Source organism: Gorilla gorilla, chromosome 4 (genome assembly GCF_029281585.2).
Source record: "Gorilla gorilla gorilla isolate KB3781 chromosome 4, NHGRI_mGorGor1-v2.1_pri, whole genome shotgun sequence".
NCBI lineage: Eukaryota > Metazoa > Chordata > Mammalia > Primates > Hominidae > Gorilla > Gorilla gorilla.
In genome coordinates, this window is record NC_073228.2 from 43,240,034 (window position 1) to 43,256,290 (window position 16,257).

At 43.7% G+C, this 16,257-nt stretch overlaps 1 protein-coding gene and 1 long non-coding RNA gene across 8 annotated transcripts in view; both read right to left on the reverse strand.

The window, feature by feature from the left end:
• Nucleotides 1-16,257, reverse strand: part of CALCOCO2 (calcium binding and coiled-coil domain 2) — a 33,782-nt gene that overhangs the window by 15,873 nt on the left and 1,652 nt on the right. For 5 of the 7 annotated variants that reach the window (XM_055387708.2, XM_055387703.1, XM_055387704.2 and 2 more), the window contains 3 exons: nt 7,015-7,204; nt 760-862; nt 471-604 (listed from right to left, as the gene is read on the reverse strand). In XM_055387708.2, coding sequence (XP_055243683.1) covers nt 471-604; nt 760-862; nt 7,015-7,194 — 417 coding nt within the window. In that variant the 5' untranslated portion in view covers nt 7,195-7,204. Of the gene's footprint in view, nt 1-470; nt 605-759; nt 863-7,014; nt 7,205-8,814; nt 8,904-13,392; nt 13,557-16,257 lie in introns of those variants that run through there. The other 2 variants (XM_055387706.2, XM_055387705.2) reach the window with 2 other exon arrangements.
• LOC129533717 (uncharacterized) lies at nt 5,892-7,003 on the reverse strand. The gene is made up of 2 exons (XR_008680053.2): nt 6,606-7,003; nt 5,892-6,228 (listed from the first exon to the last, which is right to left on the reverse strand). It is a non-coding gene; the product is annotated as an uncharacterized lncRNA (long non-coding RNA).

Genomic DNA, 16,257 nt, shown 5'->3' on the forward strand with positions numbered 1-16,257 from the left:
CTGATTCTTCATTGTGTTCCCAGTGCCTACCATAGTGCTGGATGAAAAGTAGGTGTCCTGTTAAATGATGAAGTAAGAAAATGAATCTAATACTCACGTATGACAGACAGGCTGTAGGCCAGAACTGAAAGAGATAAGAATATTTGGTGCTTCTCTCCTCAAAGGAGCTTTTACATTTACCATTGTGATAAGATGTGTAGATGACAAAAATTAAGCAATTGGAAAAGTTAAAAGAATAACTGAATGCCAGCTGAGTTAAAGAAGTTTTAGAAAAGAAGAAACCACTTATTGTTATGAGTCTTGTTAACATTCTGAAGTCATTCCTGAGTGAGTCTGTGTGAGTACTACATACATTTTTTCCAGTGATACCCGTTAGATATTCAATAAAGCCTTATTAACTCAAATTCCATCCTATCCTATATTGCTACTCGTAATGGCAGTAAGGGATTGAGGTGAGAAGTTTTACAAACCTGAGTGGTAACAACCAGGATGTCTTCCTCATTTTCTGGACGGAATTGGAAAGGAATACTTGCTCCCCGGACCACACCATCCTCATCCACATAGCAGAACTGGTAATACTCATCATCCTTGGGCAGGTAGTAAGCTGAAAACACAACATAATTTTTCATCCAAAATAAGATATATTCAGAAAAGTAAAATTCTGGAAGTCTTTTTATCTGCCCCAGAAAGCTCAAGCTGAAGGGAATTAATTAGTCTTGGCTACTGTCTTCAACACCTTTGATCCAGTATTTTTCTCACCTTTGAATTGGACTTCCTGCTGTTTAGCTGATTTGTTGTTTAGGTCAATGGGCAAAGTAACCCACATGAAGGTGTAATACTCACGGGTTGTCTTCCACCCCACCTGCAATGACAAGAAGTTCTTATTTAGTACCTGAAAGGGGACTGGGAAAAATCCTAATTGGGCTACATCTTCTTAAAATCACTTTTTATTTGTATATATTGAAAATATAGGCCGGGTGCGGTGGCTCATGCCTGTAATCCTAGCACTTTGGGAGGCCAAGGCAGGTGGATTGCCTGAGCTCAGTAGTTTGAGACCAGCCTGGGCAACATGGTGAAACCCCGTCTCCATTAAAATACAAAAAATAAGCTGGGCACGGTGGTGTGCGCCTGTAATCCCAGCTACTCAGGAGGTTGAGGCAGGAGAATTGCTTGAACCCAGGAGGCGGAGGTTGCAGTGAGCTGAGATTGCACCACTGCACTCCAGCCTGGGTGACAGAGTGAGACTCTGTCTCCAAAAAAAGAAAAAAGAAAATATAATAGAATGAGTTCATTATGACAAGATTCTCACGCCAGGGCTCAAACCTTTTTTAATTTTTTATTTTATTTTTCACTTATGACAAATACATATGGGAAAATGTCTGATACAACCAAAAACTGGGGTGCACATACACAGCTCAAAATACAAGTCTTAGAAGGATTTGAAAACTAGCTCCTCACCACCCAGGAAAAAAGCTCCAAAAATTCTATCTACAAGTCAGAGATAGAGCTGAGACTGATTTAAGGGGAAAGTTCTGGGAATATGAACCCTGATCCTCTTACAATGGCATTCTTTGGACTTCTAAATCAGAAATCACTTCTGACCTGCCCTCTCTATTGGTGTGTCCTCTATTGTGTCCAATTAAGCCTTGTCATATACCAACCTGGATATACTACTGCATTAAAAAAAACAAACTCCATTATTTTTCATAATGTCTGTGTTGGGGGCAGAGGGAGAACAGGGTTCTTAGATTATGAGGCACCAGATAAGAGATTCCAGGTCTATATAATTTTTTTTCTTCATGCATGCTTAATGATGGCTTTTTGGTAATAAAGATATTAACAACAATCTGGTAGTCGTAAAGGCCTCTTCTAGGTATTGAATACAATAAATCATAAGACATAAGGATGCAGCAAAACACGCCTCAGAGCAGAAAGCTGGCTAAGTGGAAAATATTCTCACAAATGTGAAGGGGGTAAAAGATTGCTCAAATCTTATCTAGAAAATAAAAGCACACCAGAGAATAGAAAGGAAGCTATTGTGTCTTCAAGGGGACAACACTCAGCAAATGAGAAGCAAAATTACATTTATTGCCATATTTTGACCCTGTCTGAGCTCAGTAAGAAGAGAACTAAAAATAAATTCCATTTTTATATATTAAGGAATCAAAGCAGGGTTGAAAAGTCTATACCAAAAACTCATCAGAACATCCTAGGGCATGTTTTAGAGTCTCATTAATACACACCCCATTGCTGTAAGCATCTCAGAGCCACTGCAGCCTGCGGTGGTACAGGAAGCAGGAATTTTATGGAGTCCTCATTCACATCCTGGAGTTTCTTAATGCACTGTGACCAAAATATCATTGGGAAGGCCTAAGAATTATTGCTGCCTTGGAACAGGGAAACAACTTCTAGCCACCTGCAATTTCTGTCCTTGGCTTCTCCATTTGAGTAGTCCTTGTTCCAATTTGTCTTGGAAACATTTAAATGCCCAAGTCAAGGAGAGTATGAAGCATAGGATTATACACTGAGGGAAGGAAAGCAGACTGCTTCCTGCTTTAGGCTCCAACATTGGTGGTGGCTTTCACTATAGAGAAGATGTAACATATTTGCATGTATTAAAAATATTTACTGACTGGGCACAGTGGTGCATGCCTGTAATCCCAGTTACTCAGTGGCTGAGACAAGAGAATCACTGGAACCCAGGAGGCAGAGGTTGCAGTGAGCCCAGATTGCACCTCTGCACTCCAACCTGGGTGACAGAGCAAGACTCTGTCTCAAAATAAAATAAATTTTAAAAAATAAATAAAAAATAAAAAGAGTTACTGAGTACCTACCTGGTGCCAGATACTACCAGTGTCTGGGGTGATGAGGAGTTGAATAGTCTGATTAAGACTACACTGAAAGAACACTGGGGAGAGCGTTTGAGGTGAGCTGCGAAGGACAAAACTTTACAGCCAACTCTTCATTCTCTAATTTACTATCTGTTGCTCAAAGGAATTCAGCACAGTAGAGGAGAAAAACCAGAGGTTTGGGAGCCAAACCTGCTTCACGGCTTATTCACTGTGAGGCCTTGGGAAAGTCACCATCTCTCAGTGATATTCATGTTACTTACTTATGCCCAAGAGATACTACTACCCACCTCAGGGGGCTACTGCACTGTGAGAATTTTTCTTTCTTTTCTTTTCTTTTTTTTTTTTTTTGAGATGGAGTCTCGCTCTGTTGCCCAGGCTGGAGTGCAATGGCATGATCTTGGCTCACTGCAACCTCCGCCTCCTGGGTTCAAGGGATTCTCTTGCCTCAGCCTCCCAAGTAGCTGGGATTACAGGCATGTGCCACCACGCCTGGCTAATTTTGTATTTTTAGTAGAGACAGGGTTTCTCCATGTTGGTCTGGCTGGTCTTGAACTCCCTAGCTCAGGTGATCCACCTGCCTTGGCCTCCTAAAGTGCTGGGATTACAGGCATGAGCCATAGCACCTGGCCCACTGTGAGGATTTAATTAGGCAATACACACACACACACACACACACAGTGAGGATTTAATTAGGCAATACACACACACACACACACACACCCCCTCAACATAGGCCTAGCATAGTGTGTCCTCAGGGTAGGTATTCAAGTCAATAGCTTTATGGACAAGGGACATTAGAAGCCCTTCTTCAGATTAACGATTATTTCTTTATTGGGGTATGGTAATACCTCTGAAATGTATGAAGCATTCCAAACATAGATACATCTTTAAAAAAAATTTTTTTTTTGAGATGGAGTCTCGCTGTGTTGCCCAGGCTGGAGTGCAGTGGCACAATCTTGGCTCACTGCAACCTCTGCCTCTTGGGTTCAAGCAATTCTCCTGCCTCAGCCTCCTTAGTAGCTGGGACTACAGGTGGGTGCCACCACGCCTGGCTAATTTTTGTATTTTTAGTAGAGATGGGGTTTCACCATGTTGGCCAGGCTGGTCTTGAACTCCTGACCTCAAGTGATCCATCCGCCTTGGCCTCCCTCCTGGGATTACAGGCGTGAGCCACCGCACCTGGACAAAATATTTTTAAACACTTGTTTTTAAAAAGCCCCAGATTGGCCGGGCGTGGTAGCTCACGCCTGTAATCCCAGCACTTTGGGAGGCTGAGGTGGGTGGATCATCTGAGGTCAGAAGTTCCAGACCAGCCTGGCCAACGTGATGAAACCCTGTCTCTACTAAAAATACAAAAATTAGCTGCGCATGGTGGTGGGTCCCTGTAATCCCAGCTACTCGGGAGGCTGAGACAGGAAATCGCTTGAACTGGGGAGGCGGGGTGCCTGTAATCTCAGCTACCTGGGAGGCTGAGGCAGGAGAATCGCTTGAATCAGGGAGGCAGAGGTTGCAGTGAGTCAAGATCGCGCCATTGCACTCCAGCCTGGGTGACAAGAGCAAAACTCCATCTTAAAAAAAGAAAAACGCCCAGGATTTTCATATGATATATGGTGAAGTCTTTACTGGTGGTTGCTAAGCGCTTGGGGTAATACAACCAGTCTAAGCAAAATAGAAATATAATGATGTTCCAAAAAGAAAAAAAAAAGACGTTATAAACTATGTTTTAAAGTCTGGTAAGTAATTTTTGAATCATTCTCTTTTTCATGATCTGAACCTGCATTAACCAATGATAGCCACTAGCCACATGAAGCTATTTAAACTTTAATTAACATTAAGTAAAATTTAAAATCCAGTTACTCAGTCCGGGTGCGGTGGCTCACACCTGTAATCCCAGCACTTTGGGAGGCCGAGGCAGGCAGATTACCTGAGGTGGGGAGTTCGAGACCAGCCTGACCAGCATGGAGAAACCCTATCTCTACTAAAAATACAAAATTAGCCAGGCGTGGTGGCACATGCCTGTAATCCCAGCTACTCGGGAGGCTGAGGCAGGAGAATCGCTTGAACCTGGGAGGCGGAGGTTGCGGTGAGCCAAGATTGCGCCATTGCACTCCAGCCTGGGCAACAGAACGAAACTCTGTCTCTAAATAAATAAATTAAATTAAATTAAATCCAGTTACTTAGTCACACTAACCACATTTCAAGTGCTTAACAGCCACATGTGGCTAGTAGCAGCTGTACTAGACAGTGAAGCTACAGCTCCATTGCAGAAAACTCTTACCAGGCAATGTGACCTATACGCTTTGCTACATATGAGGAAGAAAAACAACTACCATCTTCTTTCTAAGACAGAAAACACTCTGGTGGGTTGGCACACCTTTTAGTCTGAAGATTCGACACCTTGCAGTCTCAACAGCTGTCATGATACTTGCCAGTGTCCTGCTGGTTGGCCACTATCCCTATCTCCAAACACCAGTCTTGTTACCTCCAGCTTCCGTTGCTCATCAATAAGCTTGATGTTCCAAACAATTATGGAAAAGGAATTCAATGAAGGATATAAATAAGCAATAGCTCCTTCATAGTGCAGTTGAGAATGGTGTCTGATTTCAGGATGAACAGCACTGGCAAATAGGCACATGACATACTGAGGTGTCAAACCAAAGGTCACTGACGTTGGGAGTTGGCAGTGTAAATTAATTAAATTTGACCTTTATTTCTTGTCTCTGGAAATAGGAAGATTTGTCATTATGGTGTATGTGAGATGTATAAGAGGGAAAGACACGGATGGGAGGGCAAAGGGGACATAGAGAGTAAGCTAATTAAAATTTAAAAATACCATTCTGTACTTGAACTGACGGGGTGATCAGACACTGGAAGAGGTCACTAAGAGAGCTCATAAACTTTCAGTCCTTGGAAATCATTATAAAGTAGTCAGACGCACTTACTCAGGAATAAACTTTTTGGATACAGGATGTCAATATCCTCAATATCCTTTCCAGATTTGAGGTATTTGTATCAAAACAAACTAAACATCATACCAAGTAAGGAAGTAATGTTTAGTCTCAGAAATGACATATGAGGTCAGCCATCTCAGTCAAGTCATACATAAATATTTCAAAATAGGATCATGTAAAAAGCATTTAATTTGGGAGGCTGAGGCGGGCAGATCACAAGGTCAGGAATTCAAGACCAGCCTGACCAACATGGTGAAACCTGGTTTCTTCTAAAAATACAAAAATTAGCAGGGTGTGGTGGCATTCGCCTATAATCCCAGCTACTCTGGAGGCTGAGGCAGGAGAATCGCTTGAACCTGGGAGGTGGGGGTTGCAGTGAGCCGAGATTGCACCACTGTACTTCAGCCTGGGCAATGAGACTCCGTCTCAAAGAAAAAAAAAAAGAAAGAAATCAGTTAGGCATTGTTAGGCATTGTTCTGCATACCTGTAGTCCCAGCTACTGAAAAGGCTGAGGTGGGAGGATCACTGAGCCTGGGAGGAGGTTGAGGCTGCAGTGAACTACACTCCACTCTGAGAGACAGAGCAAGACCCTATCTCAACAACAACAAGCAAGCATTTATATTTGGTTTTTGACAGCATAATAAGGACAGGCGTGGTGGGTCACGCCTGTAATTCCAGCACTTTGGGAGGCTGAGGCAGGCAGATCACCTGAGATCAGGAGTTTGAGACCAGCCTGGCCAACATGGTGAAACCTCATCTTTACTAAAAATACAAAAATTAGCCAGATGTGGTGGCAGCTACCTGTAATCTCAGCTACTCGGGATGCTGAGGCAGGAGAACTGCTTGAACCCGGGAGGTGGAGGTAGCAGTGAGCCGAATCGTGCCATTGCACTCCAGCCTAGGTGACAGAGCAAGACTCTATTTCAAAAAAAAAAAAAAAAAAAGAAAAGAAAAAAGCAAAAAAAAAGCATAACAAAATTTGAGGATTATATGATTTGCCATCTTATTTTAGCTTGACACTGAAATGAAAATTTGAGTCCCACAGCACACATTAATGTGTGAAGAGAGAAGTGCTGTGGAGCTTGGCTAGAATTTAAAAACTGCCAACACATATTATACAAAATGCTTATAATACACAGAGAGTCACACAGTTAGGTAACTAAGAATCACCTCTAGTTCCTGATCACTTGGTACTGAATTAACCACTTACTCTAAAGATGCCAATCCAATCCTTTCGACGAGGGATGAAATGCTGGGTGAAGGTATAATGACATGTGACGTCCCCTCCAGGGGTGTAGAACTTCTCCACACTGTTAAAGATGACCTGAGAGAAATGACAGTGATCCAGCAAGACAGCTGATGTGGGGGGATCTTTGATGGTCTCCTCCATGGTAGGGGTCCTGTTATGAAATGTGGAACAGAGTAAGGCTCAGAAAGCATTGTCTGAAATGTTGGTGATTTCTGGGCTTTCATCCAGGGAACATTCTGTGCAAAGCAAGTCAGGAAAAGCAAAATCCTGACAAATACTGAGATTACACAACTTGCTTTCTGTTTCACTTCGAGCCATCTCAGTCACAACTTCCTATGCTACGAGAATTTTCTGACAATATCTTTAACTTGTTCACCACAGGCACCACAACCCTCACATGAACAGAGGCTTATAGCTACTTTAGTTCCCCTTTCTCTAAATGACTTAAATAAGCAAGGCAGCCTAGATAAAATAGCCTGAGCTGGGAACTGTTAAATTCTAGATTTTTCATCCCAACAAGCCCTATGACTTTAGGAAAGTCCATCTCTCTGGATTTCATCTTCTATATTCAATCCCATTTATCCTATAATTATCAGGACCTTCCATATATAAGATACTCTGCTAGGACCTGGGGATGGGAATGAGAGAAAATTATTTGACATGCAGTAGTGACAAGCATGGGTTCTAAATTAGAATGGTGGCGTTCAAATTCCAGCTTCACCACCTATTAAATTTGTGGCATTGGGCAATTTATATAATCTGCTGGGCTCTGTGCCTGTTTCCTTATCTGTAAATTGGGGCTAAAAATAACATCTACCCCATTTAGTTTTTTGTGAGGCATAAGTGAAATAATGTAAGATGTCCAGCCCTTAAATCAGTGTCTGCCATTGTAGGCACTTCACACAAAGTTGATGCATGTTGAATGACAAAGTACTTAGCACAGAGTCTGCATAAAGGGTTTAAGAGACGTTAGTTATAGTTAGTTATATAGTTATTACTGTTGTAGTTGTGGGTTTTTTTTCCTGGTACAACCTTAAAAAGGGTCCCAATCCAATAGAGAGGATAGAGGAGTATACAAATGACTGCCAAATGAATCGAATAAGAAGTGCAAAATGCTCTGGGGTTCAAAACAGGGAGAGATGCAACTGGTTAGGAAAATAAAGAAAACTTCAAGGAATGAGAAGAATCTTAGATTAGCCCTCAAAGAGGATTAGGATTTCGACAAGTGAGTTTTTTGAGTGAGGGCATTCTAGGTGAAGGAAACAGCATGAGTAACAACAAAGAAACAGAAAAATGCAACCCACATTTGGAAGACAGCAAACAAGTTTGGATCTCTAGCTATAAATGGGGATAATACCCTGTGTTTCACCTTTCTAGGTTATAGTACAGATAAAATGTGATCAAGAATAGGAAAGTTGTGGCTGGGCGCAGTGGCTCACACCTGTAATCCCAGCACTTTGGAAGGCAGAGGCGGGTGGATCTTTTGAGTCCAGGAGTTCATGACCAACCTGGGCAACATGGCAAAACCCCGTCTCTACAGAAAACTACAAAAATTAGCTGGGCGTGGTGGTGCTCACCTGTAGTCCCAGCTACTCGGGAAGCTGAGATGGGAGGATGGCTTGAGCCTGGGAGGTCTAGGCTGCAGCGAGCCAAGATTGTGCCACTGCACCCCAGCCTGGGCAACAGAGCAAGACCCTGCCTCAAAACAATAACAATGACAACAACAACAACAACGAAATAGGAAACTAGGGTAGTACATGCCTGTAGTCCTAGCTGTTCAGGAGGCTGAGGTGAGAGGATTGCTTGAGCCAGGAGTTCAAGTCCAGCCTGGGCAATATAGTGAGACTGTCTCTATTAAAACAAACAAACAAAAAAAGCCAGGCATGGTGGCTCACACCTGTAATCCCAGCACTTTGGGAGGCTGAGGCAGGTGGATCACCTGAGGTTAGGAATTCGAGACCAGCTTGACCAAGATGGAGAAACCCCATCTCTACTAAAAATACAAAATTAGCTAGGTGTGGTGGCACATGCCTGCAATCCCAGCTACTTGGGAGGCTGAGGCAGGAAAATTGCTTGAACCTGGGAGCGGAGGTCTCAGTGAGCCAAGATCATGCCACTGCACTCTAGCCTGGGCAAGAAGAGTGAAACTCCGTCTAAAAAAAAAAAAAGAAAAAGCAAAGCAAAGCAAAGAAAAAAGGCCGGGCACTGTGGCTTACGCCTGTAATCTCAACAGTTTGGGAGGCTGAGGCAGGTGGATCACCTGAGGTCAGGAGTTCGAGACCAATCTGGCCAACATGGTGAAACCCTGTCTCTACTAAAAATACGAAAATTACCCGGGCGCGATGGCAGGCACCTGTAATCCCAGCTACTCAGGAGGCTGAGGCAGGAGAACCTCTTGAACCCAGGAGGCAGAGGTTGCAGTGAGCCAAGATCATGCCACTGCACTCCAGCCTGGGGGACAGAGTGAGACTGTCAAAAAAAAAAAAAAAAAAAAAAGAGAAACCATTTTGGAGGCAAAAACAGTACATAAAGGAAACAAAGTGGGCCGGGCACGGTGGCTCATGCCTGTAATCCCAGCACTTTGGGAGGCAGAGGTGGGTGGATAATGATGTCAGGAGATTGAGACCATCCTGGCTAACACGGTGAAACCCCGTCTCTACTAAAAACACAAAAAATTAGCCGGGCGTGGTGGCGGGTGCCTGTAGTCCCAGCTACTCAGGAGGCTGAGGCAGGAGAATGGCAGGAACCCGGGAGGCCGAGTTTGCAGTGAGCCAAGATTGCCAGACTGCGCCACTGCACTCCAGCCTGGGACACAGAGTGAGACTCCGTCTCAAAAAAAAAAAAAGAAACAAAGTGATTTTAATTGTTGACACCTAATACTTCCTGCCCCTTAAACAAATCACATGCACTGTTTTCTAAATGACTACCTGGTCTAACATTTAGTGAGTCCGTAATTCTCAATTTAGGGTTTTACTAGGACATGAAAAAAATATTTCAGTTGTACACAGAAGATGAAGAAAGAGCTATACACATGCAAATACTATATAATATCTTACAAATTCAGCTATTGGTATATGCTGGAAGATTGTGTACACATACAGGCACACATGTAATTGTTATATATATATATATTTTTTTTAAGACGGAGTCTCGCTCTGTCCCCCAGGCTAGAGTGCAGTGGCGCGATATCGGCTCACTGCAACCTCTGCCTCCCAGGTTCATGCCATTCTCCTGCCTCAGCCTCCCGAGTAGCTGGGACTACAGATGCCTTCCACCATGCCCGGCCAGTTTTTTGAATTTTTAGTAGACACAGGGTTTCACCGTGTTAGACAGGATGGTCTCGATCTCCTAACCTCGTGATGAGCCCACCTCGGCCTCCCAAAGTGCCAGGATTACAGACATTAAGGGAGGAGACCACCCCTCATGTTGTCTTATGCCCAATTTCTGTCTCCAAAGAAAAAAAAAGTAAAAACTAAAAGGCAGAAATGAAATCCACAAGCAGACAGCCCGGCGCCACACCCTGGGCCTGGTAGTTAAAGATCGACCCCTGACCTAATTGGTTATGTTATCTATAGATTACAGACATTGTATAGAAAAGCACTGTGAAAATCCCTATCCTGTTTTGTGACGATAATTACCGACACATGCAGCCCCCAGTCACGTACCCCCTGCTTGCTCAATCGATCACGACCCTCTCACGCGTACCCCCTTAGAGTTGTTAGCCCTTAAAAGGGACAGGAATTGCTCACTTGGGGAGCTCGGCTCTTGAGACAGGAGTCTTGCTGATGCCCCCGGCCTAATAAACCCCTTCCTTCGTTAACTCGGTGTCTGAGGAGTTTTGTCTGTGGCTCGTCCTGCTTCAATGTAAGCCACCGCGCCCGGCTGGCACACATATAATTTTTAAAAATAAATAAGTACAATAACCAAAAAACAAGACCCCCCAAACAAACATAATACTTATTCTAGCCCCATCCTATCTATTTACTGGTTTTACTTTGAAGTCTAAGCAACCAGGCCTGCTCTTCCAACTCTCCAGAAGTCAAGTTTTTTCATAAAGAAGGCAATGGGACTTTGGAGCACTAAACTGTCTATTCTTGAAATTGAGTTAAGGAACTAAAAAATGCATTGACTTTCTGGTTTGTGACACAGTTTAGCCACATCCTCAACCTCAAACCTCAAAAGTTTTTCTTTCCATTTTTTTTTTTTAGACAGAGTTTCGCTCTGTTCCCCAGGCTGGAGTGCAGTGGCGGTATCTCAGCTCACTGCAACCTCCGCCTCTGGGGTTCAAGCAATTCTCCTGCTTCAGCCTTCTGAGTAGCTGGGACTACAGGTGCATGCCACCATGCCCAGCTAATTTTTTGTATTTTTAGTACAGAGAGGGTTTCACCATGTTGGCCAGGCTGGTCTTGAACTCCTGACCTCAGGTGATCCACCCACCTCAGCCTCCCAAAGTGCTGGGATTACAGGCATGAGCCACCACGCCCGGCTCAAAAGAGTTTTTCAAAGGTTGGGGAATGTTCACATTCCAGTCTAGGTCAAGATTTTTCCCTATAATAAACTGTTACCTGTGTACAATGAGGGTTTCTCTTGGATGCTATGAGAGAGTGGGCAGGGAGGTTTCTCAGCTTGCAGACCCTTCATTTCCAAGTGGTCTACCGTCATATGGAGGCCAGCATATCCCTTCTGTCCTAAGCCTGGAGCACCAATTTATCTGTGCATGTAAAATTACTTAACTTGTCCTTTGCGGATCATGAAGAACACTCAGATAAGAGTGTTCTGAGTTTTCTTCTGAGTGCTGCGTGTGGTAGCTCATGCCTGTAATCCCAGCACTGGGAGGCCAAGGCAGGCAGATCACCTGAGGTCAGGACCAGGCTGGCTAACATGGTGAAACCTCATTTCTACTAAAAATACAAAAAATTAGCTGGGTGTGGTGGCACGCATCTGTAATTCCAGCTACTCAGAAGGCTGAGGCAGAATAGCTTGAACCTGGGAGGCGGAGGTTGCAGTGAGCTGAGATCGCACCACTGCACTCCAGCTTGGGCAATAAGAGCAAAACTCTATCTCCCCCCCCCCAAAAAAAAGAGTGACTTCCGGGACTGCCCCTCATATGCTGGCCTCCATATGTCGGTAGACCACTTGGAAATAAAGGGTCTGCAAGCTGAGAAACCTCCCTGCCCATTCTCCCATAGCATCCAAGAGAAACCCTCATTGTACACAGGTACCAAGTACCTTACCCCCGTTTCTTTTCCTTCACAACACTATCACCATTGTATACATAACACAATGCCTAAGGTGTAGTAATCACTGATTAAGTATTTGTTGGATAAATGAACTAACAAGATATGCACATCATTCATCAAAAAGTAAAAAAGGAAGGGGCTTTGTAGGTAAACAATGGTAAGGGTGACTCTGGGGCTAAGAGTGTGTATGTTTTATTTTTTTAAGCCCTCTTAATTTGTTGTTGACCCTTGGAGAAACTGCTGTTTCTCAGCTTTCTCTTTTCTAAAATAGGGTGAGGAGATGATAATCTCCAAGTGCTAAGTCACTTCTTGGTATGGCTGGTTCAGCTGGCATGGCTGGTTCAAGTGGCATGATGCCAAAAAACCAAAAGGAACAGATTTGATTTCCTTAAGAACCCATCAAATTCACACTCCATTACCTACCTTACACACACTCAAACTCTGGCAAGCTGTTGTGAAAATGGATGCTACTCCGAAAGGCAAGACCAGCTAAGGGCATGGGGTAGCTTGGTATAGTTTCTCTTTCATTACTAGAAAAACAACCAATCTGGCCATGCGCCATGGCTCACACCTGTAATCCCAGAACTTTGGGAGGCTGAGGTGGGTGGATCACTTGAGGTAAGGAGTTTGAGGCCAGCCTAGCCAACATGGTGAAACCCTGTCTCTACTAAAAATACAAAAAATTAGCCGGGCGTGGTGGTGGGCGCCTGTAATCCAAGCTACTCAGGAGGCTGAGGCAAGAGAATCACTTGAACCCAGGAGGCGGAGGTTGCAGTGAGCCGAGATTATGCCATTGCACTCCAGCCTGGGCAACAAGAGCAAAAAACTCTGTCTCAAAAAAAAAAGAAAAGAAAAGAAAAGAAAAACAACCAATCTAAGTTAGCTCATACGCAGAATGCTTAAGAAAGGACAGCACATATATAGACAACACGAAAGAGCTCATGTTCTGAGGCTTGAGTGTATAGTCAAAGGAAATTCTAGCTCTTTTCATTCACCTGAAAACCTAATAATCTGTCTGGAAAAGTGAACAGCTTTGGTTCCTTGCTTATCAAAAATGCAAAATACCCCATGGAGTTTCCCATTTCAGAAATCTCATCACCTTCCCAGAAGGGACTCAGAGGGCATCCAATGGCACGTGAGGTATTGAGAACTCAATCATTCTTGAAATAAGGTTAAAATTCTCCTCTGCCAAGGCTGGGGAAGGGTTTGAGGAGGCAAGTAGATGAGAACAGCAGTGGCTTCTCTTCTCTCCTTTTTACCAAGCTGTGGACACAAAGGGTCATGAGTAAACTAGAACATAACCATGCCAACCCGAACTTGGTCAGTGAGGAAGTATTCCAGCTTTTCCTGGAGGGAGGGCATCTACTGAGTTTTAAGGTCAGTAATCTTTAGTCTTCCCTTCCTCCCAGTGATAAAATTCCTGGGAGAAATGGGCTCCAACAATGGCTTGGGAAATTACCTTTCTGACAAAGTAGTCTAGAAATGAGTATTTGTGGACAGGGGAGGGAAGATATGTAAAGAGAATTATTTTTTTTTGGGGGGGGGCAGGGTCTCACTCTGTCACCCAGGCTGGAGTACAATGGCACAGCCATGGCTCACTGCAGCCTCAACCTCCCAGGCTCAAGTGACCCTCCACCTCAACCTCCCAAGTAGCTGGAACTATAGGTATGCGCCACCATGCCCAGCTAATTTTTGTATTTTTGTAGGGATAGGGTCTCCCTATGTTGCCCAGGCTGGTCTTGAATTCCTGGACTCAAGCAATCCTCCCGCATTGGCCTCCCAAAGTGCTGGGATTACAGGCGTGAGTCACTACACCTGGCCCATGAAAATTAAAATGACTTAAGCATCAACTTCCCCTCCTTTAACCACCTTTCCCACTATAGAACCTGTCTACCATCCATTTCTAATTTGGCAGCAATTCATAGAGGTAAAGAAAAGAGAAGAAATATAAGAGCAAAAGTTAAATTTAGAAGCCCAGAGAACTACTGAGTTATGAAAAATTAGTGGGACCAGCTAGGTCCCCTAGAAATTATAAAGTGGTATTTTACCTAATTCCTTATTCCAACCCTCAAATCAAAGATTGGCCACATAAGGAATGAAGAGAGAAAACAAATAGGAATTTTCAAAAACAAAACTATCAAGCATGGGTAAAATAATGCACAAATTCCACAAACTGTCAGAGGCAACTTTATTTGGCCTCTGACATAGTCATTACCTTTTTTCAGCTCAGTTTCCAAAAGGATTAGGGCCCTCAGAGGAGCAGGCAATAATGGGAAAGTATTTTTAAATGAGTCCCCTGAACTGTCTCCTAGCTTCCAAGAAAACCTGACACATCTTCATCTAATGAGCTTTTCAAGCCTAATATACTACTCCCAGGGCTGTTCCATGAGGACATAGATCCTCTTATGTCTTCCTGAAGAAAAGGAACAGCAGCCTGTTCTACTTCTGCTCTTGCCTTTTTTTTTTTTTTGACACAGGGTCTTGCTTTGTCATCCAGGCTGGAGTGCAATGGCATGAATGCGGCTTACTGCAGCCTTGACATCCCTGGCTCAAGCAATCCTCTCACCTCAGTTGGAGTAGCTGGGACCCTAGGCACGTGCCTGGCTAATTTTTGTATTTTTGTAGAGACAGGGTTTCGCCATGTTGCCCAGGCTGGTCTTGAACTCCTGGACTCAGGCGATCCATCTGCCTCGGCCTCCCAAAGTGCTGGGATTACATGCATGAGCTACCGTGCCCAGCCTACTTCTGCTCTTTCTAACTGCATCTGCAAACTACACTGATAGGTTTTTTAGCAGAAAATTTTTTAAATGGCCAACATGTTTACATTAGCCTTTTTTATACCAGTGGGCATATATTTCAAGAGAAATGAAGACTACAGATTAGTTCACAGAAGGAAATCAAATGCTTCTACAGGCAAGAAAGACATGCAAATCAATTCTTCATTTGAGAACAGTAAAAACAAAGATAAAAGTCAAACCCAATTTAATTTGATTCCTTTATCTTTCTGCTTACTTTTTTTTTTCTTTTTTTTTTTTTTGAGACAGAGTCTCTCTCTGTTGCCCAGCCTGGAGTGCAGTGGTGTGATCTCAGCTCACCACAACCTCTGTCTCCTGGGTTCAAGTGATTCTCCTGCCTCAGCCTCCCAGGACTACATGCATGTGCCACCATGTCCGGTTAATTTTTGTATTTTTAGTAGAGACGGGGTTTCACTATGTTGGCCAAGTTGGTCTCTAACTCCTGACCTCGTGATCCACCCACCTCGGCCTCCCAAAGTGCTGGGATTACAGGCGTGAGCCACTGTGCCCGGCCTTCTGCTTACTTTTCTTTCTAAATGATTAGCAATTAGCAAAAATGGATGAATTGATTTGAATCCCGTTTCTCCCTGGCCATGGCAGAAATGCTTACACATAACCAGCCTTAAAGAATACCAGTGGATACTATGGGTGTGTGTAGATGGCCCTGAAACAGGTAGCAAAAGCAAAGACACAATCACTGGTCTTCAAATTATCGAGCCATTTGCTCTAGCCCAAAATTTCCAAGTTAATTCTAGACCCTTACCTAAAATATGAAAATGTTTCAGAGTGTCTTACAAAAATTTTACACCCCAGGAGGGCTTTATTACTACTCATTAACAATTGTTTGAATTTGCTGTCCAGCTCTTTCTAAACAGGCCCTCATCTCACATCCACACCACCACAGTGCTGGCGCCAGTTCCAGGGGAAGATGGAAAAAATAGTTCTGGGACATCAGGTGCAGGCAACCGGAAACTCTGAAAGGCTCAAAGCTGTGTACTAATCTCCATTTTACTGAGACCATCCACTTTTCCCTTGACAGGGGTGATTCTAACATGCCATGTCCCTGTGACATGGGCAGTGACAGTGTTTGAAGTGTGGTGGAAAGGGGACTAGGCTAACAGCCAAGGGAGCTGGGTTCCTATCTTAGTTCTGCCACTCTGAGAGATTGG